The sequence below is a fragment of the Hippichthys cyanospilos genome, chromosome 10, assembly GCF_059441005.1.
Source record: "Hippichthys cyanospilos isolate Australia breed blue-spotted pipefish chromosome 10, RoL_Hcya_1.0, whole genome shotgun sequence".
In the NCBI taxonomy this organism is placed as follows: Eukaryota; Metazoa; Chordata; class Actinopteri; order Syngnathiformes; family Syngnathidae; genus Hippichthys; species Hippichthys cyanospilos.
Genome location: NC_142378.1, coordinates 6,639,008 through 6,657,642, shown reverse-complemented (window position 1 = coordinate 6,657,642; position 18,635 = coordinate 6,639,008). Strand labels below are relative to the sequence as shown.

The 18,635-nt window shown below is 47.2% G+C and overlaps 1 protein-coding gene across 4 annotated transcripts; it reads left to right on the top strand.

Moving 5' to 3' along the window:
- The first annotated feature begins 242 nt into the window (after nucleotides 1-242).
- prrc2c (proline-rich coiled-coil 2C) lies at nucleotides 243-18,514 on the top strand. Of its 4 annotated transcripts, none has more exons than XM_088424965.1 (34): nucleotides 243-575; nucleotides 3,929-4,100; nucleotides 4,187-4,361; nucleotides 4,435-4,544; nucleotides 4,767-4,898; nucleotides 4,960-5,255; nucleotides 5,330-5,409; nucleotides 5,758-5,894; nucleotides 5,967-6,054; nucleotides 6,219-6,381; nucleotides 6,457-7,093; nucleotides 7,500-7,672; nucleotides 7,792-8,044; nucleotides 8,195-8,405; nucleotides 8,480-10,936; nucleotides 11,255-11,412; nucleotides 11,593-11,747; nucleotides 11,817-12,240; nucleotides 12,323-12,408; nucleotides 12,516-12,710; nucleotides 13,076-13,336; nucleotides 13,417-13,509; nucleotides 13,601-13,702; nucleotides 14,008-14,176; nucleotides 14,295-14,513; nucleotides 14,585-14,706; nucleotides 14,933-15,087; nucleotides 15,196-15,445; nucleotides 15,525-15,635; nucleotides 15,756-15,962; nucleotides 16,063-16,163; nucleotides 16,309-16,471; nucleotides 16,960-17,238; nucleotides 17,368-18,514. In XM_088424965.1, exons 2-34 carry the CDS (start codon nucleotides 3,983-3,985, stop codon nucleotides 17,620-17,622), a joined length of 8,535 nt encoding a protein of 2,844 aa, XP_088281091.1. In that variant the 5' UTR covers nucleotides 243-575; nucleotides 3,929-3,982; the 3' UTR covers nucleotides 17,623-18,514. The 4 variants fall into 4 exon arrangements, with proteins under 4 accessions (XP_088281091.1, XP_088281093.1, XP_088281094.1 ...); XM_088424967.1 differs by having other exon boundaries at nucleotides 244-575; nucleotides 16,345-16,471; XM_088424968.1 differs by having other exon boundaries at nucleotides 245-575; nucleotides 15,196-15,427; nucleotides 16,345-16,471.
- The last annotated feature ends 121 nt before the right edge of the window (nucleotides 18,515-18,635 follow it).

Genomic DNA, 18,635 nt, shown 5'->3' with positions numbered 1-18,635 from the left:
GAAATGATATGTCAAAAAAAGTGTTGAGCTTTTCCTGAGAGCTAAATTTCTAAATATAATACACAAATGGTTTTATAAGAAGAAACAAGCATCGAATCATGTTTAATTTTAGAATCCGGACACCGCTAATAATAGAGAGGTAGTTGGCAAAAGATTCAAGGAGAAAGACAGAGGAGTGGTGGATACGACGAGTTAAATCTGGCAACCTCCGAGCGTCCATCTTTGATTGTGCGACGGGCCGCGGCGAGAGCTGGGCCTCACTGCTCACTCACCTTAGCACAACGCTCTTGCTCCCCCGGTAAAGGCGCGTGGAGAGGCCCAGAGAGCCCACCGGACAACCCCGTACCGGCTCCCCCGAGCGAAGGTCAAAGCCAAGTGGACTATTCGACGGACGTGGACTCGGACGCCGTCGCAACCGACGAGCAGAGCGAGCTAACTAGCCGGATCGGGGCTTGCCAGCTTTTGTAATCCGCCGGTGAGACACCCGAAACTCACCCCGCCACAGGGAGCCTCAAAATCAAAGATTCCCGCAAAAAAAGTTGAGCAAAGACAAAAGGAAGCACCGGCACCGGCAGGTAAGCCCACTGCGGTCGTTCGGATAAGGCTAAGATTTTTTTTCCCCTTCGTGTTAGCTTGCCGCTAATAGCACGCTTTCTGCCACTGGTAAGGGGGCTCAAAGAGGATGTGATGGCGACTCGTGAGAAACGAAACCACGTTCAACCATCCCAAGCTGCGGCCTCTTGCTAAATCATTTTCTCCCTCCCCTCCATAACACTCATACTCAACTAAATGCAGTCATTTTCGGGGGAAGTTTTCATTATTGCCTTGATTTACATGCTTCGACTGTGCCCACCCCCCCAGTTGTGATTTGAGCCGGGAGGGCCTCCGCCGTGCACCGGTATGAGGCACCGAGCCACACCGGCGGCGACTGCTAGGCTAATCATTGCGTCCACGAAGCACGGTGTTGATAATGCATCTTTTATTTTGTTCATAGTCGCCGCCATTTTATGGAGTCGGTCCAATGTAACGGATTTTCTTAGGAGTCGTCTGCCATGCTGGCGGATGACTTTGAAGGGAGAGAAAGAATGTGTGGGCTGGGATGGGGAGGCTCCCAATCGATGTCACTTTGACAGGCTTCGTGCTAGCGGAATGGGAGGAATCACTCTCGATGCTTATTGATTGATTGGTCATTTAAACACCAACATAAATACAAAATATTACCTCAAAGTTTAGATGCAATTAAAAGTTGTCATATTCGTAAAGATTCGGATTTTGGTTATGATTTACGCCAGTGGTTCTCAATCTTTTTTCAGTGATAATACCCCCTGTGAAATATGTATTCAGCCAAGTACCCCTTAATCAGTGCATAGAGTTTTGCCCTTAAAAAAAAAGACTTAAAACATGTCTGATTTATTAAACTATAGAACCTCTCAATTTTAATTTGTATTAGTCCACAAAATAATATAGTTTACATAGTTAACAAAAAGTTTACTTTTTTGGATCATAAAAGAGATCTGTTATCAAAAAGAAATAACTTGATTCTTAATAAATTGCCCACAAGAAAAAAAATCAACAGTCACACCTGTACTCATGAAGAAATAATTATGAAGAAATCTTTGCCCACAGAATAATAATTAATATAAAGCTTCCTCCTTTGAGACCGCAGTAGAGATCTGTTCATAAAAATAAATCATTGACTTATTAATGAATATTTGCCCACAAATAATAATCAACATAAAGTGTCAGACTTGTTCTCCAAAAATAAATAATTAAAAATATGTTCACAAAATAAATATTTGCACACAAATAATAATAAATGTAAAGTGTCAGACTTGTTGTAAATATTAAAATTAAAAAGAAATATTTGTCAAACCTAAAGTGTCCTCTTTCTGGATCAGAGTAGAAACGGATTGACAAAAATAAATCATTAACTTGACAGGTAACGATAGGTGGCACGTGACAAGTTGAATACAACCATTCTAGTATGGAGGAAAATCTGGTCTTTAAAATATTGAAACTTAAATACCCCCTGAATATAAAATATTATCTTAAACAGTTAAGTTGGCAATTTCCATTATTTTTAGGCTACAATTATTGCCTTTTAAACACACATATTGCCATTTATTGTCTATTTTAAAAATGATACAAGTCCCCCGGGGCTCAAGTATCTCCTCTGCGTTTTGGTCAGGACTGTGATTGGTTAAAGAAGGATTCCAGAATAGCATGTTAAAATTGCATTTTTTTTTTTTAGGTCCTAATTTCTAGTTCCCTGTTTTATGATTTCCATAGGGGGTAAATGTTGCTATTGAACACCAAAACCTAAGTCCGCTAATTGTAGTCAACAACATAATGGCTATTGTAATATTTTCCTTCCTATTAATTTGGTGTGATTTACCCTCCAGTGGGCGTAGTTGTTGTCCTTCATTTTAATTCCCCTTCAATTTAAAAAGGTCCTGAAGTAGACGTGCCGATATTAGATTCTGACAGTGTAATAATAACCTTGAGCAAAAATATCACAGTCGCGGTATTAAAATGTACAGCTATTTAATTATATTGAACACAATCTATTATATTTCTAAACAAAATATTATATATTTAGTATATTAATAAATGCATACCTTATTTAGTACAAATAAGTACATTAACGTTTTTGTGGTTGTCTACAATCCAAATTCTTTTTTAATTATAATTAAAAGAAATAGAAAATGTATAGTAAAAAGTAACAAAAAATTGTGTTTATCGAATTCTACATTTGAACATATTATGCTGTTGTAAAGTCATAAATACAATCAACATTTGAATTAAAACATAGAAGTAAATAACAGTAAAGCACGAGTTGAGTGCATCTACTCGTGATAGTATAGTTCCTTGTGCACAGTCATTGTGATAGTCACAAGAATTGGAAACTAAATAGGTTTTGCTCTTGGATATGAGTTCAAATAAATGGAAGAGACTTGTCAAGTTCATGACCCACTTGAATGCCTAATTATCGGAAAAGCCTTCATTTATTACTTGAAGTAAGTGATGCCAATGACACACACTGCAGCTGGCCACTAAATTATAAATTAGCACTGTATACTGTATGTGTGATTGTCCTTTCTCACTGCAGCTATACACACATTTTAATGAAGCACATGCATGACAAGTGCAAAGAATGCCAAGTGTGTTCTTACTGCTCTTGAAATGTGTACTTAGGGTGACCAACGCTGCACAGGTCACACAACCATACACACACACACACACACAAATTTCCTCCCGCAAACCAGATGTTTGTTGTAGTACCGAGACTGGCCTGTGGGAGGCGACATGGTACTGCCAAAGTGTATCCCACTTTAAATATTGAACATAAAAACAATTGTAGGTCAGTGTGTCTTCTAAGCATATTTCAAAGGAAAAATTACGATTGACCCACCTCCAACATGATCGTTGATCATCTTTAATCATTGACACTTGAATTCTTTCCAATTTTCATCAGAGTATGCGTGTACGATTTTATTTAGTTTTTGATCAATTTTAGACAACACAAATCTTTGTTGTAAAATTATGACAAATGTAAATGTTCAGGGTACTCTCAGAGTCGTAAACATGTCGTCAAAAATTAAATAAAAAAATTAACAGGGAAATAGTTCCCTATCGTTTTCTACGATAGTCACTTCTCCAAAATGTCAATGTGATAAAAATGTTAAAATGTAATTTCTTTTTCAAACAAAAAGTGAGGAATGTTTCCAGGGTCAGCAGACTCTCCGATAACGTAAACTGAAAAATTACCCAGTTGCCTGAAGTTCACGGTTTTTAAATATATTATTGGCCAGGCCATTGCCGATAATTGGCCTGTCTCTTGTGTATCCTTTCTTGTCATCTTTGTTTCAAAAGTGCAGCCTGGTTACCATTTAAAAAAAAAAAAAAAAAAATCTGCCCAATTTTTTAGGAGCTGGTTCTGGTGGCTAGGCCAAAGGACCAGACTCAATGAGTTTCCAGCGACATGTCCGAGAAGTCAGGGCAGAGCACCAAGGCAAAGGATGGCGGCAAAACAAAGTATGCGACCCTTAGCCTCTTCAACACTTACAAGGGCAAGTCTTTGGAAACCCAGAAGACTGCAGGTAAGATCTCACCTGCTCTTCTATCACCAAGCTGTAATGATTAAAACTGTTGAGTACTAAAACGGCCTCCTCATTTTGTGCATCAGTCGCTGCCAGACATGGGCTGCAAAGTTTGGGTAAAGTTGCTGCCAGCAGGCGCATGCCCCCTCCGGCCAACTTGCCCAGTTTGAAAGCGGAGAACAAGGGCAACGACCCCAACGTTAACATCGTCCCCAAAGACGGCAGCGGCTGGGCTTCCCGAACTGAGGCGGGAGACGAGAGGTAGCGTATTTACTTTAATTTTGTAAGGGCCGCTTTGAAAGTTTGACTTTGGTCTTGAATGTGTGTACCCCAGGCAGCAAGAAACACCCCCACCCCAGTCCAAACCGGCTGTGGTCCCGCCTCAAGAGGCTCCCATTGGGGGAAACCGCTCCTGGGCAAACAGCAAGCAGACACAGCTAGACGGTAAGACATCTGGTATCACCTCTCCAATTTAAAGGAGACATTGTTTTTTGAGGGACGGGGTCACCTTTTTGAGTAATGCTTTTAGGCAACTCTACCTTTAGAAAAAATGTCAAGGGAGGGGGGGGGCGTATAATTTCTCGACGCTCTCAAGTTTTTTTTTTTTTTTTGGTTGTCACCCCAGATGTCCCTTTTCTCATAGATGATCGTTTTCTGTTGAGACAGGAGCTCCTCGCGTGAGCAGCCACTTCCATCAGGAATTCCCCAGCTTGCAGGCAGCCAGCGATGGGGAGAAAGATGGCCAGCAGGAAGAGGACGAGGAGCCATATGGACCGGGCCCCAGCCTCAGACCTCAAAGTATGGATGTCTTCCATTGCTTGGAGTCACGGGCCGGGAAATAAAGCCTTTTCTTTGTCAGATGTCGGCAGTTGGCGTGAAGGTGGCGGGAGGAATTTGAATACCGGCTCCAGCCCCTCTGAGATGGACAACAGACCGCCAGAGGAGGGAAGCGTTGCCCCTGATGCATCGGCGCATGAAAATGCTGACGAGGCTGGTCGAAATGTAACCACCGATGGCCAGAGGGACAAGAGGGATGGAAGGGACAAGCTGCTGCCCTCCGGCATCTCTCAACCCAAGCTTAACGGAGGCCAGCAGCCACCTGCCGGGGTGCCCCCCCACTTTGACCCCACGTTCAGGAGCATGATGCCACCTTATGTATGTCTTGACACCACAACATATATCCTTTTTGTTCTCTCTGGCTCATATTTGTTGTATTTTTGCCGTTTCAGATGTTTCACGCTTATCCTCAAGTGTCACAAGGACCGAGGCAGCCAAATGTCAGATACTCTGTGGCACAAGATGGCATGAGGTGAGATCTCGTAATCACTGTTTTTTTTTTTTTTTTCCCCTGGGGGTGGGGGGTGTGGTTTGCTGAAGCAAGTATGGGAAGAGCATATCTTTGTGTAGCCCATTTCATTTTTCGCATGCCCAAAATGACAAACTGCAATGCTTGCTGAGGGCCAATTAATTGGAAAGCTTTTTTGTTTTGTCTATGCCATCAAATGTGGGTGGTGGAAGCCATCAAAGTATGATAATTTCAAGAGTGTCCAAGGGCTCATTTATCACTGCTCTCATTTAATTTTTGTTTGAACTTATCCCAAAGAGGGCTGACTTGTTCTTGTTGACATGGTCACTTGAATTAGTTATTTTCTTTCAGGGCTCCTCGCTTAGCTCGACCACAGCAGCCACCCCCTCAAGCATGGCTACAGGATCCAGACCGACCTTCGATCGTAAGCGCGACAGAGCTCAAAGAGCTGGACAACCTGGACACCGATACTGATGAAGGCTGGGCAGGTCAGTAAAACAATTGTTTTCTTACGTCCTGCCTATTTTTAACATGAATTAACCTTTCTGTCTGCATTCCAGGAGCTCAGATGGAGGTGGACTATACGGAGAAGCTGAACTTCAGTGATGATGAAGAGAACCAAGCTGCTAAAGAAAAAGGAGAAAACTGGCAAGTGTTTTGGAAGTGTTCAAACAAGTGTGATTTACTAAGACTTCACAGAAAGTCTTAATTTGAAGACTAATTTGAAGACATGGAACACATTTGTTAAAGTTTAAAGGGACTATGTCTGCCCATTATTTCACTTATTTGTCCCACTTTAATCCACTTTTCAGGGAGTGGATGGGTAAAGTGCGATCGCGTCCTCCGGATGGTCAGACGAGTTCTGAGGAGCATCCAGGCGCCAAAACGTCCTGGGCAGATAGTGTTGATCCCAGAGCACCAACACCAGGCAGTGCAGGTCACTACAACAAAGCGACTGTTGCGCAAGACTACCAGGTAGTAATGTGTTATCAACACTTAAAGGGTGGATAAGCATTATAATCAATGTCTATTGTTGTATTTATTCCCCAGGGTGGCTCTCGCACAGGAAGCGGTGGCGCCCCTCGTGGCAGTAAACCTCCATCTTCCGTTGATGAGGACTCTGAGGCCTGGCGACAGAAACGCAAGAAGTCTTCTGAGGTTTCTGAAGCCGTGGAACGTGCAAGACGCAGGAGAGAGGAAGAGGAGCGGAGAATGGAGGAGCAGCGCCTCGCCGCATGCGCGGAAAAACTGAAACGACTCAATGAAAAACATCGCCAATTGACTGAAGGTCAAGCCAGCTTGCCTCAAACCACAGGCGATGAGAGTCTGGCCCCCCAAGAGGAAGCTCGGTCAGCTCCTGATCACGCATCGAGCCCTGCGCCCTCAGTTGCTGGTTTACAGTCACAAGCCACTGTAGTGCAAACTCATCTATCCGAGAGGGAGGACCGGGACGGGGTGGGGATCAAACTAGAGCAAGTCGAACCGAAAGCCGAAGAAAAGGATGACATGGAGGCACCTTTACCTCATCGTCCCGCCTCCCCTGTCCAGAGGCCTGCGGCCTCAGTCCCCGATCCTCCGACCGAAGCAGAGAACAACTTGGCAGAAGTCGAGCCGCACGTTGACAAGAACCAAGCTGAACGGACAACAGTGCCTATCCGAGACTATTTCAACATGGAGGACAACAAAGGTGAGATTTTGGGGGTAGAGGGCAGGACAAGACCTAACCAAACTTACTCTTTAGCGCTCTAGAACGTTTTCCCGATGACAACGAAATGGGTGCATCTTTATCAAAAAACAAAAATGAGACATTTTCATTTGAAGCAATAATTTGGGGCGAATTCCATGCCTAATACTTTGAGAAACTCTCTTGTTGTTGTCTTCAATTTAACACAGTTATCCTGATCAGGGTTTTCCAACATTTTATTTAGCCAAGGAACATCTTTTAGCACCCACGCTTACATCATCTAATGTAGGCAAAGAGTAGCAGAGCAATCATCAACTCATCACAGCAAAAACCTTCACAATAAGCCAGATCACCTGACACTTTTGCCGTAATTTTTATTTTTTTTAAAAAGCATCTTTTTGTTTTACAGTGGAAGAAGCGCACCTGTCACTGCCTCATATGGATCCCCCCAGTGCTGAGGATGTAGCCATTGCACCCACGTCACTGGAAGGAGAGGCTGCCGCTGCTATGCGTCCATCCCTCACCTCCAACTACTCCAAACAGTTTCAGAAATCCCTGCCACCTCGTTTCCTCAGACAGCAGGTGAGATAAAATCCTCATCCCTGTATTCTTCCTTAGCTAGAAATGTCATGAAAGGGTTAGGGTTGTTAGTGTTGGTAGGACTTAAAAATGACTATTGTGTATCTTTAATGGTCTAATAGGAGCAAATGAAGCAGCAGCAGTGGCAACAGCAGCAACAAAGTGGGGGCTCTGTATCCCCATCAAGTAGTGGTGGAGTTCCAGCAACCCAACAGCCGCAGCAACACCGCTCGATGTATCAACCCATCGGGCCTCATCACCAGCACTTGGCCTCCATGGGCTTTGACCCCCGCTGGATCATGATGCAGTCCTACATGGACCCTCGCATGATGTCTGGGCGCCCTCCCATGGATATGCAGACCAACATTCACACTGGTAAAATAAATAAATAAAACCACAACTAACTTATTTAGCTGTATTTACTCCCACCTCCAACTAATTCAAACTCAAATGGTGGACAGGCAAAGGCCGAAAGCAAAGCCTCCGTTTTCAACATTTCAATTTCTCCATACTTATCCTCTCCAGGGAGGATCCCTCCGAAGCAGATTGCACGCAGAGAGCCGGGGGACAACTCCAGCTCCAGCTCAGACTCCTTTGACCACTTGACTCGACCCGTCCGTGACCATGGCTTGCCCCATGATTCAAGGATGGTGTGGGGTTCCGACCCATATCAACCATCGGAACCACTTCCATCTGTAACTCCCCCTAAAGGACGTGATGAGAACAAGGAGCCGAGGTTTAAAAAAAAAAAAAGTCAGATTTACTAAATTTTTATGTTTATGTCTAACCATGCGTTTCCCTGATTTTTAGGATTGATTCTTGTTTAGATCTGGAGAGAGGTCTCCCACCAATGTACCCCCAGGAACTCAGTGCATTAGACTCCCGCAAGAGCAACTTCTTTCGAGACCCACCTGAACCCATACCAACCTTTTCGCAGAGCACAGATGATGTACCTGGACCCATAGACCGGGTTCCCGTCACCTCTGGTTTTGACCCTGATGAGTCTGGTCTTCCTAGTGGAGAAGAAGTCGAAGCACTTGGAAAAGCGATGCTCCAGCGAAGTGTCTCCCAGGGCTCCTGTCAGCTTGATGAGCCCAGATTTGATGGGCTAACCATTGGAGGCAAAGCACTAGACCCGCAAAACACAGTTGAGCGGGCTGACAATAATTCTCAGAACGATCTCTTCACAACGGCCGCATTGAGCAACAACAGGTCCACGCCACCAGCTGACGGACTACACAAACCGGAGAAGCTGCCTCTACCTGTTCCCAGCAAGCAGAAGGCTGAGCTCCGCTGGGGTGGGAGGCCAGGCCGCAGAGAAGGACCCGGCGGAGAGAGACCCCTCCGCAGGTCCGGACCAATCAAGAAGCCAGTTCTAAGAGATATGAAAGAAGAGCGTGAGCAAAGAGAAGAGAGGGAGAAACGTCACGAGAGAGGAGAAAGAGGGGATAGGACCAAAAAGGACCCATCCTCCAAAGCTCCATCTGTGGCCGCTGCCGTTTCTGCTGCCACAGCCGCTGCTGTTACCTCTACAGCGGCATCTGAAGTCTCCAGAGCGCAAAGCGAGGGCAAGAGAGAAGCTGCAGAGGTTGAGGAAACACTGATTAGCCTCCCTAAAGCCAGAGAGTCCCAAACATCTTCTGGAGTTCCTACGTCTTCCTCTCAGGAGGATAAGGTTGACAAACTGCCTAGTAGCGAGAAGCATGCAGAACCAAGACTGCCCTCCAGAAAGGAGTCCAATATAGCTTTCCGTAACTACCGAAGAGAAGAAAGGGAAAGGGACCGTGACCGTGAGCGGGACAAAGAAATGGAGAAGGACAGAGACAGGGAGTGGCCGGTTGACGCCAATTACAAAGGCCGGGGACGAGGAGAGTATTACTCCAGAGGGCGCAGCTTCCGTGGGACATACAGCGGCCGAGGGAGAGGCGGTCGTGGTCGGAGTAGAGAGTACCCTCACAGAGAACCTCGGTCGCGCTCAGATTTACCTTCTGGAGCGGCAGCCTTCCGTAACCGAGAGGAAAGCGAGACGCGCAGCGAAAGCTCTGACTTTGAGGTCATACCGAAGCGCAGACGCCGACGCGGCTCAGACACTGATTCGGAAAGCGAGGGTGGAAGGGAGTCCGCCAGTGATACCGGGCCGTCAGATCGCGAGCCCAGTGCTAAGCCCAGCCGCACACTTCGACGCGAGCTACCTGGCGAGGTGCGTTCTGGCCTTCACAAGCCGGGCTTTGGACCGCCTCTCATGGCAGACAAATTGGGATCTAGATTGGATGACGAAGGCAGGCCCAAACCAGGATTTCTCCCCAAAGGAGAACCGTCCCGACGGGGAAGAGGAGGTTTGTATAGTAGACGAGGTGGAGCCAGGGAACGCGGGGGCCCTCGCTCGGCGCCACTTAGAAGACCGGTAGCAAGAGAGTCCTCATCTCAATGGCCTTCCAAGCCAATGGAGACATTCAGACCTGAGGACATGGACTCCACATCAAGATACGATCATCCGCCCTCGGATCGGCGGCCACCAAGATCTGATGGCAAGAAATTCATGGACGGGGGCCCTCAGAGTAGCAGAGAACGACCTCGCCGATCCAGACCGGCGAGACCTCCGAGGCAAGATAAGCCACCCCGCTTCCGGCGGCTAAAAGAACGAGAGGCTGCGGTGCTGGCAAGTGGAGATCCAGCACCAAATCATCCAGTGTCTCTACCCCCTGTGCCTGTTCCTGCACCTGCCACTGCTGCTATATCTTCACCTGCATCTGTCTCACCGACCTTATCGAGAGCACCGGGAACACCCCTGACTGTTCCTGCAGAAGCAGCAGTTGCAACGCCTGCACCCAACCCTTCTGCTCTTCCTGACGTACCCTTCCCCGAGACGAGCACCCCTGCTGCCGCGACTGCGGTCGGGACCAAGTCCCCCGACTTGTCCAACCAAAACTCCTCCGATCAAGCCAATGAGGAATGGGAGACGGCCTCTGAGAGCAGCGACTTCAATGAGAGGAGAGAGCGAGAGGAGCGGCGAGGAGCACATGAGGCTGCCAGCAACATGACGGCGGCCCCGGCGCCCCTTCAGCGCTCTTTGACTCCTAGTAAAAGCCCTCCGGAGGGGGTAGTCTCGCCCAAACGAGATGGAGCCGCTGCGGGGAAGAGAAGCTTCTCCAGCCAGAGGCCGATTGAGAGACCGAACCGCAGAGCCAACACTGGAGCCAAACCGGGTCGCAGCTATGGTGGGCCCAAGGGGGACAGAAGGGGTGGAGCCAAAGGTGGCCGTAAAGGGTAAGTTGCAGCTTTTATAATTCCAATAAAGTTGTTTCATTAGATTTTATTCCAGCCTAACAAAACTAGAATTAGATGTAATAATTCATATTTTAATAATAATTTAATAATTCATATCTCGTTTGTCATATTTTTTGTGATTGAATTCTCCATTAATGTCTTCAGTGTTGCTTAAAAAAGCAAATCGTGGCCCCTCCAGAGGTTATTTTTCCATGCTTAGGTTTCACAGAAAATAAACTGCATTCTCCAACTTAAAGGTGTTAAAAACTCCTGGTATATTATTTCATTGGTCACGTCCCAATTCCTTTTTCAATTCAGGCCTGGCGTCCAGCAAAACTCGGACGGAACGGCATTAGCCTCCGGATCGTCGAGGTCGGCCAAAGACCAGGCAGCACGACGCAAAGATGAGGCCAAGATGGCTGTCAAGAAGCCCAAAGAGAATGCTCTCTCTCAGTTTGATCTCAACAATTATGCCAGTAAGTCAGCATTAGTTGTAGTTTGATCGTGACTCAATAATTATGTCAGTAATTTAACTTTTTTTTTGTTTTATTTCAGTTATATTACACTTTTTCTGCCTGCTATTACTATTGCTATTACTGCTATGCAAGTATTTTTAGAACAAACCAAAAAATAAATACTTTTGTCTGTTGCTGTAGGTGTGGTCATCATCGACGACCACCCTGAGGTCACCACCACAGATGACCCGCAGTCCAGCACCAACGACGACGGTTTCACTGAGGTGGTCTCACGCAAGCAACAGAAACGGCTGCAGGATGAGGAGAAACGCAAGAAGGAAGAGCAAATTACTCAGGTACATTTTGTGTGTATTTTTATCTTAGGCTTGTTTGCTGTACTTCTAAAACCAATGATCTGCGTTCAGAATTGGGGTAAAAAAGGATCCAGTGACAAGAGCAGAGGTGGTGGAGGAAAATTACCTCCAAGATTTGCTAAAAAGCAATCATCGCAGCAGCAACCACCACAACAGCAGCAGCAGCCGCAGCAACAACAACAACACCAGACCTCGTCACAGTCTCAACCTGCGGCACCAGCATCCAACCCCCAAGTCCAACAACAGCCTGCCATCTCCACTCCCCAGCATCCTCACCTCGTGCCCGCTCAGCCAGCAGCATCCCCCCAGAGCTTGGAAGGAACCGTGCCCTCCGTGCCGGCAACCACCGTGGACTTTACTTCAAAGAGCCTACCTCCCGCCACAGCCGCCAGCGCACAGACACACGGCAATCTGGGCACCGAAATGTGGGAGAAGAAAGCGGCGGGCTCGGCCTCCCTACCTGATGTCAAAAAACGTGCGTTTTTGATAGTCTGCTATATATTAAAAAAATCTTAACTGCTGGATGGAAGTGATCACTCTAGTTTATTTCTTGACAGTGGGTCCCATCAGCCCTCCTCAGCCGCCACCTGTGAGTGCCTGGAACAAACCTCTGACCTCCTTTACCGGCTCAGTCTCGACTGAGGTTTGTCTGGGTGGTTATTTATTATTGTGCATTGCACGCAAATATGGCAACCTCGTGAAATGCCATGTCGCCGTTTGGTCTAAACATATCTATTGTTCTCTTGTCAGGGTGGGAAATCTGCTGCAGAAGCTGGCGTGGAGTTGGCGATCGACAGTATTCAATTTGGGGCACCGTCCTCTGCCGGCAGCACGGACAGTGATGGCGTTCCCGCTTTGCTCGAGACCACCACAGACAACAAGCTTCCCGCTCCTAAAGAACAGAGACAGAAACAGCCTCGCGCTGGACCCATCAAAACACAGAAGGTAACCGTCAGTGGGTTAACATTCATGAAAATACACAATCTTTTGAGCGTATTCTCTCCAAATGTTTGTCGTTCTTCTATTTCTCACACAGTCCCTTATTACTGGATTGAATTTAAAAAATGCTTTCTAAAAATCGGATTCAGTGTTAGAATAATTGATTGTTAAAATGATCATTAGTCAGAGCCCTGGTCTATAGCCAAAATCTGAGGAAGTTTAACATCTCAACAGATGAAATTGGGCAAAAATGGTTCTGGCCTCACCCCAAACAATAACTTCTCCATTAAATTCATTGTTAAATCAAATGTTTTGCAAACGAAAGCTTGAACTAAGCAAACTGAACTCTTAGATGGATTCTTCCCCTTTAGCTCCCAGACATGGAGCCCGTTGAAACCAAGGAGTACAAGCCAGGTCCGATTGGCAAAGAACGCTCTCTGAAGAACCGCAAGGCGAAAGATGCCAGAGGCAGCGAGGGTGAGGGAATGGAGGCGGGAGTTCCGGGCGGCGGTGTGGTCAGCAGAACCGCCGCTTCCAGTCCACCCACCAGTGACGGCGCCGTCACTGAATTAAGCGGCGACATTGAGGGCATGATCACAGTGCCCTCGGCTGAGTACACCAGCAACTCCAAGGTAATGTTTCAACAATCTCCTGGCTCGCGGCACGATTGAGATTCAGCTAAAAAGTCTGCAATTATATCTTTTGTTCTCAGGAGTCTGTTACGGACTACACCACCCCCTCTTCCTCGCTCGCTGACAGCGTTCCAACTGCGAACAATAAAATGGAGGAGAGTCTGGTTGCCAATGTGAGTGTCCCATTTAACCATCCAACCCAGCAATGACCAAACAGTCCGCTCGGTTTCTAGTTAACAGTTGTCCATCCTGGTTTCTTTTCAGGTGGCACTTCCACACTCGTTGCCTCTTCCTCGGCGAGAGACCTTGCAGCAGAGCTCCCCTCTCAGCACAGTCTCCCCCGCCACCGTTGACTTAACACTAAAGGTATACATTAATCACAAGTCAACAACTTACTCAACAAGCAGCAGATTTGAAGAGAAATAACAATTTTTTAAAAAGCTATTGTGTTTTTTTTCTTTTAGCCTACTGGTTGACGTTTACTTTCGAATTATTCCTGTAGAAAACGAATAATTCTCTTAAGTGATCCGCTTCATTGTACCGTTATTGCCCAAGCAAAATCAATTTCATGCACGAACAGAATTCCTAATGAATGGATTACTACGCCAATCCTTTTGATGATATTTGTGTTAATGTTCTTTAAAAGGGTCATCCCTTTTCTTTTGCCTCAGATGGAGTCCGCTCGTAAAGCTTGGGAGAACTCTCCCAGTCTGGAGAAGAACTCCCCAGTCACCTCGTCTTCCTCACCCATCACCTCCTGCGCCTCGTCTTATTCATTTTCCTCGGCATCCATGCCGCAAATCCCTGTGGCCTCAGTCACCCCCAGCACGTCACTTTCCGGTAACCAAACCTGAAATCCATGCACACACAAGTCCTCCTGGCACACCAGTAGATCCTTTTTTAATTTACTTGATTGATAGTTAAAAAATAGGCATTTACGAATCATACATAATTACAGGTTCGGGAACCTACACAACATCGTCCCTCGGTACCAAGACCACCACAGCATCAGATCCCCCGAACATCTGCAAGGTGAAGCCCCAGCAGCTCCAGGGTGGGAGCCTGACCTCCAGTGGAAACAGTGGTGGCAGCAGCTTTTCGCAACTGGGCTGCGTGCCCCCGCTGCTGCCCCAGCAGCAGCAGACCCCGCAGGTGTATGTTTCTCAGTCTGCAGCAGGTGAGATGCAACACTAAAAACGAGTTCTTTCAAGTATAAATTAAAAAATAAACTATAACCTGTTTTTCTAGGTTCTGCAGCTCAGATTCCAGCTTTCTACATGGACACTAGCCATCTTTTCAGCACCCCACACCCTCGCTTGGCTCCTCCCTCTTTGGCGCAGCAGCAAGGTTTTCAGCCCGGCCTCTCACAGGTAGGCAGTCATCATTTATGTCCAGTACAGTTAGTTCGTTTGACCATAAATACCCGAATTTGTCCGTGTTTCACAAGCTTAATGTTGTGCGTCATGTGCCGCTTGCTTATTCTGAGACTGGTAGGCATACAAGTTCGTTTAGAGCCAGTAATTATCATACATCACTTCTAACCTTGAAATATTTTATACAAGTCGTAAAAGCAAAGCTGTGTATGTGACTCTAAAGCCAACAGCGGTGCAGCAAATACCCATCCCAATCTACGCGCCGTTGCAAGGTCAGCCCCAGCATCAACACACGCACCAGGCTCAACTCGGACTCGGCGCCGGTCCTCCAGTCTCGCAGCCTCAGGACCTGTTCAGCTCCTCTCTGCAGCCGTACAGGTACTGCTTTTTGTTGTCGTGAGACTTCATGTTTACAACTTAACGTATATGAGGGGAGAGAGACACTTGCGCAGTCAACTCATGCCAAGGGCGCTTGTGTGGCTTCAGGTCTCAGCAGGCGTTCATGCAGAGCAGCCTGTCGCAGCCCTCCATGATGCTGTCGGGGCCCTCGCTGCACAGCTACCCCGGCGTGCAGGCGCCCGATCTGGGAAAGCCGCAATCCAGCCTGGCCTACCAGCAGCCCTCCTCTACCCAGCACATCCCCATCCTCTTTGAGCCGCAACTCAACCAGCCGTCGGGCATGGGGGGCTCCCAGCTCATTGACACCCACCTGCTGCAGGTATTGACTCGCTCACAGGTGATTGTTGGCATCAAATGAAAAAATATATATATATATATATGCAAACATGCTGATGTATTGTGTTGCGTTGGCTTAGGCTCGTCAGGGGATGAGTCAGCATTCCAATCTGTATTCGGGGCAGGTGCAGCAACACGGTCAGAGCAGTTACTACAGCAACACCCAGTCTCCCAGCTCGGCAATGCAGCAGGTAAAGCGGATTAGAAAAGGAAAGGAATATCGTCGTTGACGTGGGGGACTCAAGTCTGACACAAACGCATTTCCTATGATTTGAAGAAAAGAAATCCAAACCGAGCACGTCTGCTTCCAGGTGACTGTCCCGCTGGCAGGTTCGCAGCTCTCCCTAGCCAACTTCGGCTCGGGCGCTGGCCAGCCGCTCTTGGCGATGCCGCCCACCCCTCCGCAGGCGCAGCCCCCCAACATGGGAAGGCAGCCGCCCATCTCCCAACCGTACCGAGGTCTCATGGGCCCAAGTCACAGTCATAGCCACGGCATGATGCAGCCTCCCACCAGCAAGGTACCCGTTTGTGCCGTGCGGGGTCTGCACCGACTGTGTAAACCCATTACCCGCGTATATTGTCACGAGTGGCTTTGCTTTAAGTTGTAACATGTTGCAGATGGACATGGACCTCAAGCTCTTTGCCGGCGGGATGGATGTGAAGCCCGTAACGCCTCCAGTCAGCGCCCGGAGCACTACGCCGACATCCAGCCCTTACAGGTAAAAAGCCACTTGACACCCGTCGCTGAACTAAATCTGCATTTTCGAGTTTGCAGCCCGAGGAGGCAGCAAAGTCACTGAACAGTCATGAACATAGGGTCCAGACCTAAATGTAGATTTTTTTTTTTTTTTTTTTTTGATCTAGGAGTCATCGTAGTCATCCTGTTCTGTCTCCATCCAGGGCAAGCTCCACCTCCCCCAGCAGCCAGTCGGCCAAGTTGAACAGCATGCTGTACCAGAAGCAATTTCAGCCCAACTCTGGCAGCATGAGGATGACTCAGCACTTCCCAGGCCAGTTCAACCATCAGGTGGGAGGCTCCCTGTTCTTGCCAAACAAAATGCAGGCCCGTTGCAGCTCTAAATTTAGGCCTGTAGAGGGCGCGCGTGTATATCATAAACTTGAATTCTTTGAAAAATTGTCAAATGCTTGTCTGCTGGTTAACGTGGTCCACTTTTGTAGCAATGTGATACAATGTTCAGAGGAATCCCTGAAACCTGAAAATTCATCTGTTTTTTTTTTTTTTTTTTTTTTTGCATGACACTTTGAATGATCAAAAGTCAAACGTTCACACGCAATGGATAAATATCCATATACGTATGATGACATTTCCAATGATCACCTGCCACGTTCATAAAAATCACCAGTGAGCTGGTTTTCAGTCTGAACTGCTATATGATGTTTAAATTTCATTGCAAATAGTCTCACACTTGAGGCTCTCAAGTTTGTCTTGGGTTAACAATGCCAAAAACGGCGCCGTGTCGCGTCTCTAAACTGAAGTCATTTTTGTCCTCCCAGCTTCTGTCTCAAGCCAACATGGTGTCCCCGCTTGTCCGCGCGCCTCATACCAACTCGTTCGGTGGCGGCGGAGGTGCCGGCATGCAGCGCTCCCCCATGGGTCCGCCCATGACCCCCAATGTGGGCATGGGCATGGGCGGGAGCGGCGGCGGCCTGATGCCCCACCCCAGGCCTCAGCACCCTCAACACAGTCAGCACCCTCCTCCACGGGGTCCCGGCGGGCCCCCAATGCCGCCCAGGGGAACGCAGGCTGCCCTGAAGGCTGAGCAGGACCTCAAGGTGAGCTCATGGGATCTCCTCACGGGTGCATTCATAAATTTTGGAAACTATTAAGTTCACGTTGGGTTGTAGTGGATTTTGAAATACTTTGAAGACATCTGTCTGACTTGGCGCCGGTTCCTCCCTCAGGCTAAGCAGCGCGCCGAAGTCCTGCAGTCCACCCACAAGTTCTTCTCAGAGCAACAGCAGCTCAGCAAGGCGCTCAAGCCGGCGCCCCAACTGCTGGACGCCGCTCCGCCCCAGATGGCCCAGCTGCCGCCCCCCAACTCCAACCCCGACGCCGACAAGCCGCCCCAGGTCCCTTCGTCCACGATGGCCTCGGCCAAGCCCGTCCGCACCGGACCCATCAAGCCGCAGGCCATCAAGCCAGAGGAGGGCAAGTAGAGGGGGGAAAAAATGGGAGAATCCAGACCGCCAGCCGGCCGCCTTTTATCAGCTGCGTGTGTTTGGGGAAATGTAGAAGAGTTGACACCAAATGTGTGCTGCTCACTTTTTTTATTGCTCATTTCGTTTTGACTTCAGCTCCCTTTTCTTTGTTTTTTCTTTTTTTTTTGAGGATCATGTTGTCCTGTTTAGTTAAGGAAAGATTTTTTTTTTTTTTTTTTCTGTGTAGTGAACAATCTAGTCAAGGAGGCTCGGTGGAAGTAATCTGCCGTTCGAGCATCATTTCACACCCTGAAAGAATCCAAATTGACTCGTTCCATCCCACCTGATGCGAAAATTGATCTCTTCCAGCACGTGCGTGTTTGTGTGTGGCAGGATGCTCCTGTATATTTAGCCAAAGGTTAAAACAGCACATAGGAATGTCGTACCATTGCTCAAACACACACAAACACATTCATTATAGAACGCAAGAAGGAGCTGCAATGTGAAATTTGTTGGCAGATTTTTTTTTTTTTTTACATATATATATATATATATCTATAAATATACTGATGAGAAACATCAGTCTTGTTCTCTCCATGTCTGCCTTGTGTCCCAAACAAGCAAGCAAAGAAGCCGAGCACGCTCTCGTCTACATTCTTGGCCTTCTCCCTCACGCGCAAAATGGCCGCCCACTGTTTTCCAAGCAGGAGGAGGAAGCATTTGGGAAGATGAGTGAGTGGATGATGGATGGATGAATGAATGAAAGCGAGAGGGAGTGTCATTTTTTTTTTCCCCTGTTTTGTTGTACTTGTACAGGGGTTACATCGCTGTATTAAAATATGTACGTTCTTATTTACATTCTCTTGGTTTGGTTACAGAAACTAATAAAAATAAAATACTGTTCAAAGAGGATTCAAATGTGCAATTTGGTTTTTGTTGACGCTACGCCTTGGTTAATTTAATTTTAAAACCAATACAACCTTTTTTAAGTTTAAAATACTGTGTACGATTCAGTCATTTGACAAAAGTCA

Coding starts and splice junctions, on each gene's coding strand:
- prrc2c (XM_088424965.1), top strand. CDS start 3,983: ATGTCCGAGAAGTCAGGGCAGAGCACCAAGGCAAAGGATGGCGGCAAA. Junction 8,406..8,479: donor GATGAGAACAAGGAGCCGAG/GTTTAAAAAAAA, acceptor CCTGATTTTTAG/GATTGATTCTTGTTTAGATC. Junction 13,510..13,600: donor AGGAGAGTCTGGTTGCCAAT/GTGAGTGTCCCA, acceptor GTTTCTTTTCAG/GTGGCACTTCCACACTCGTT.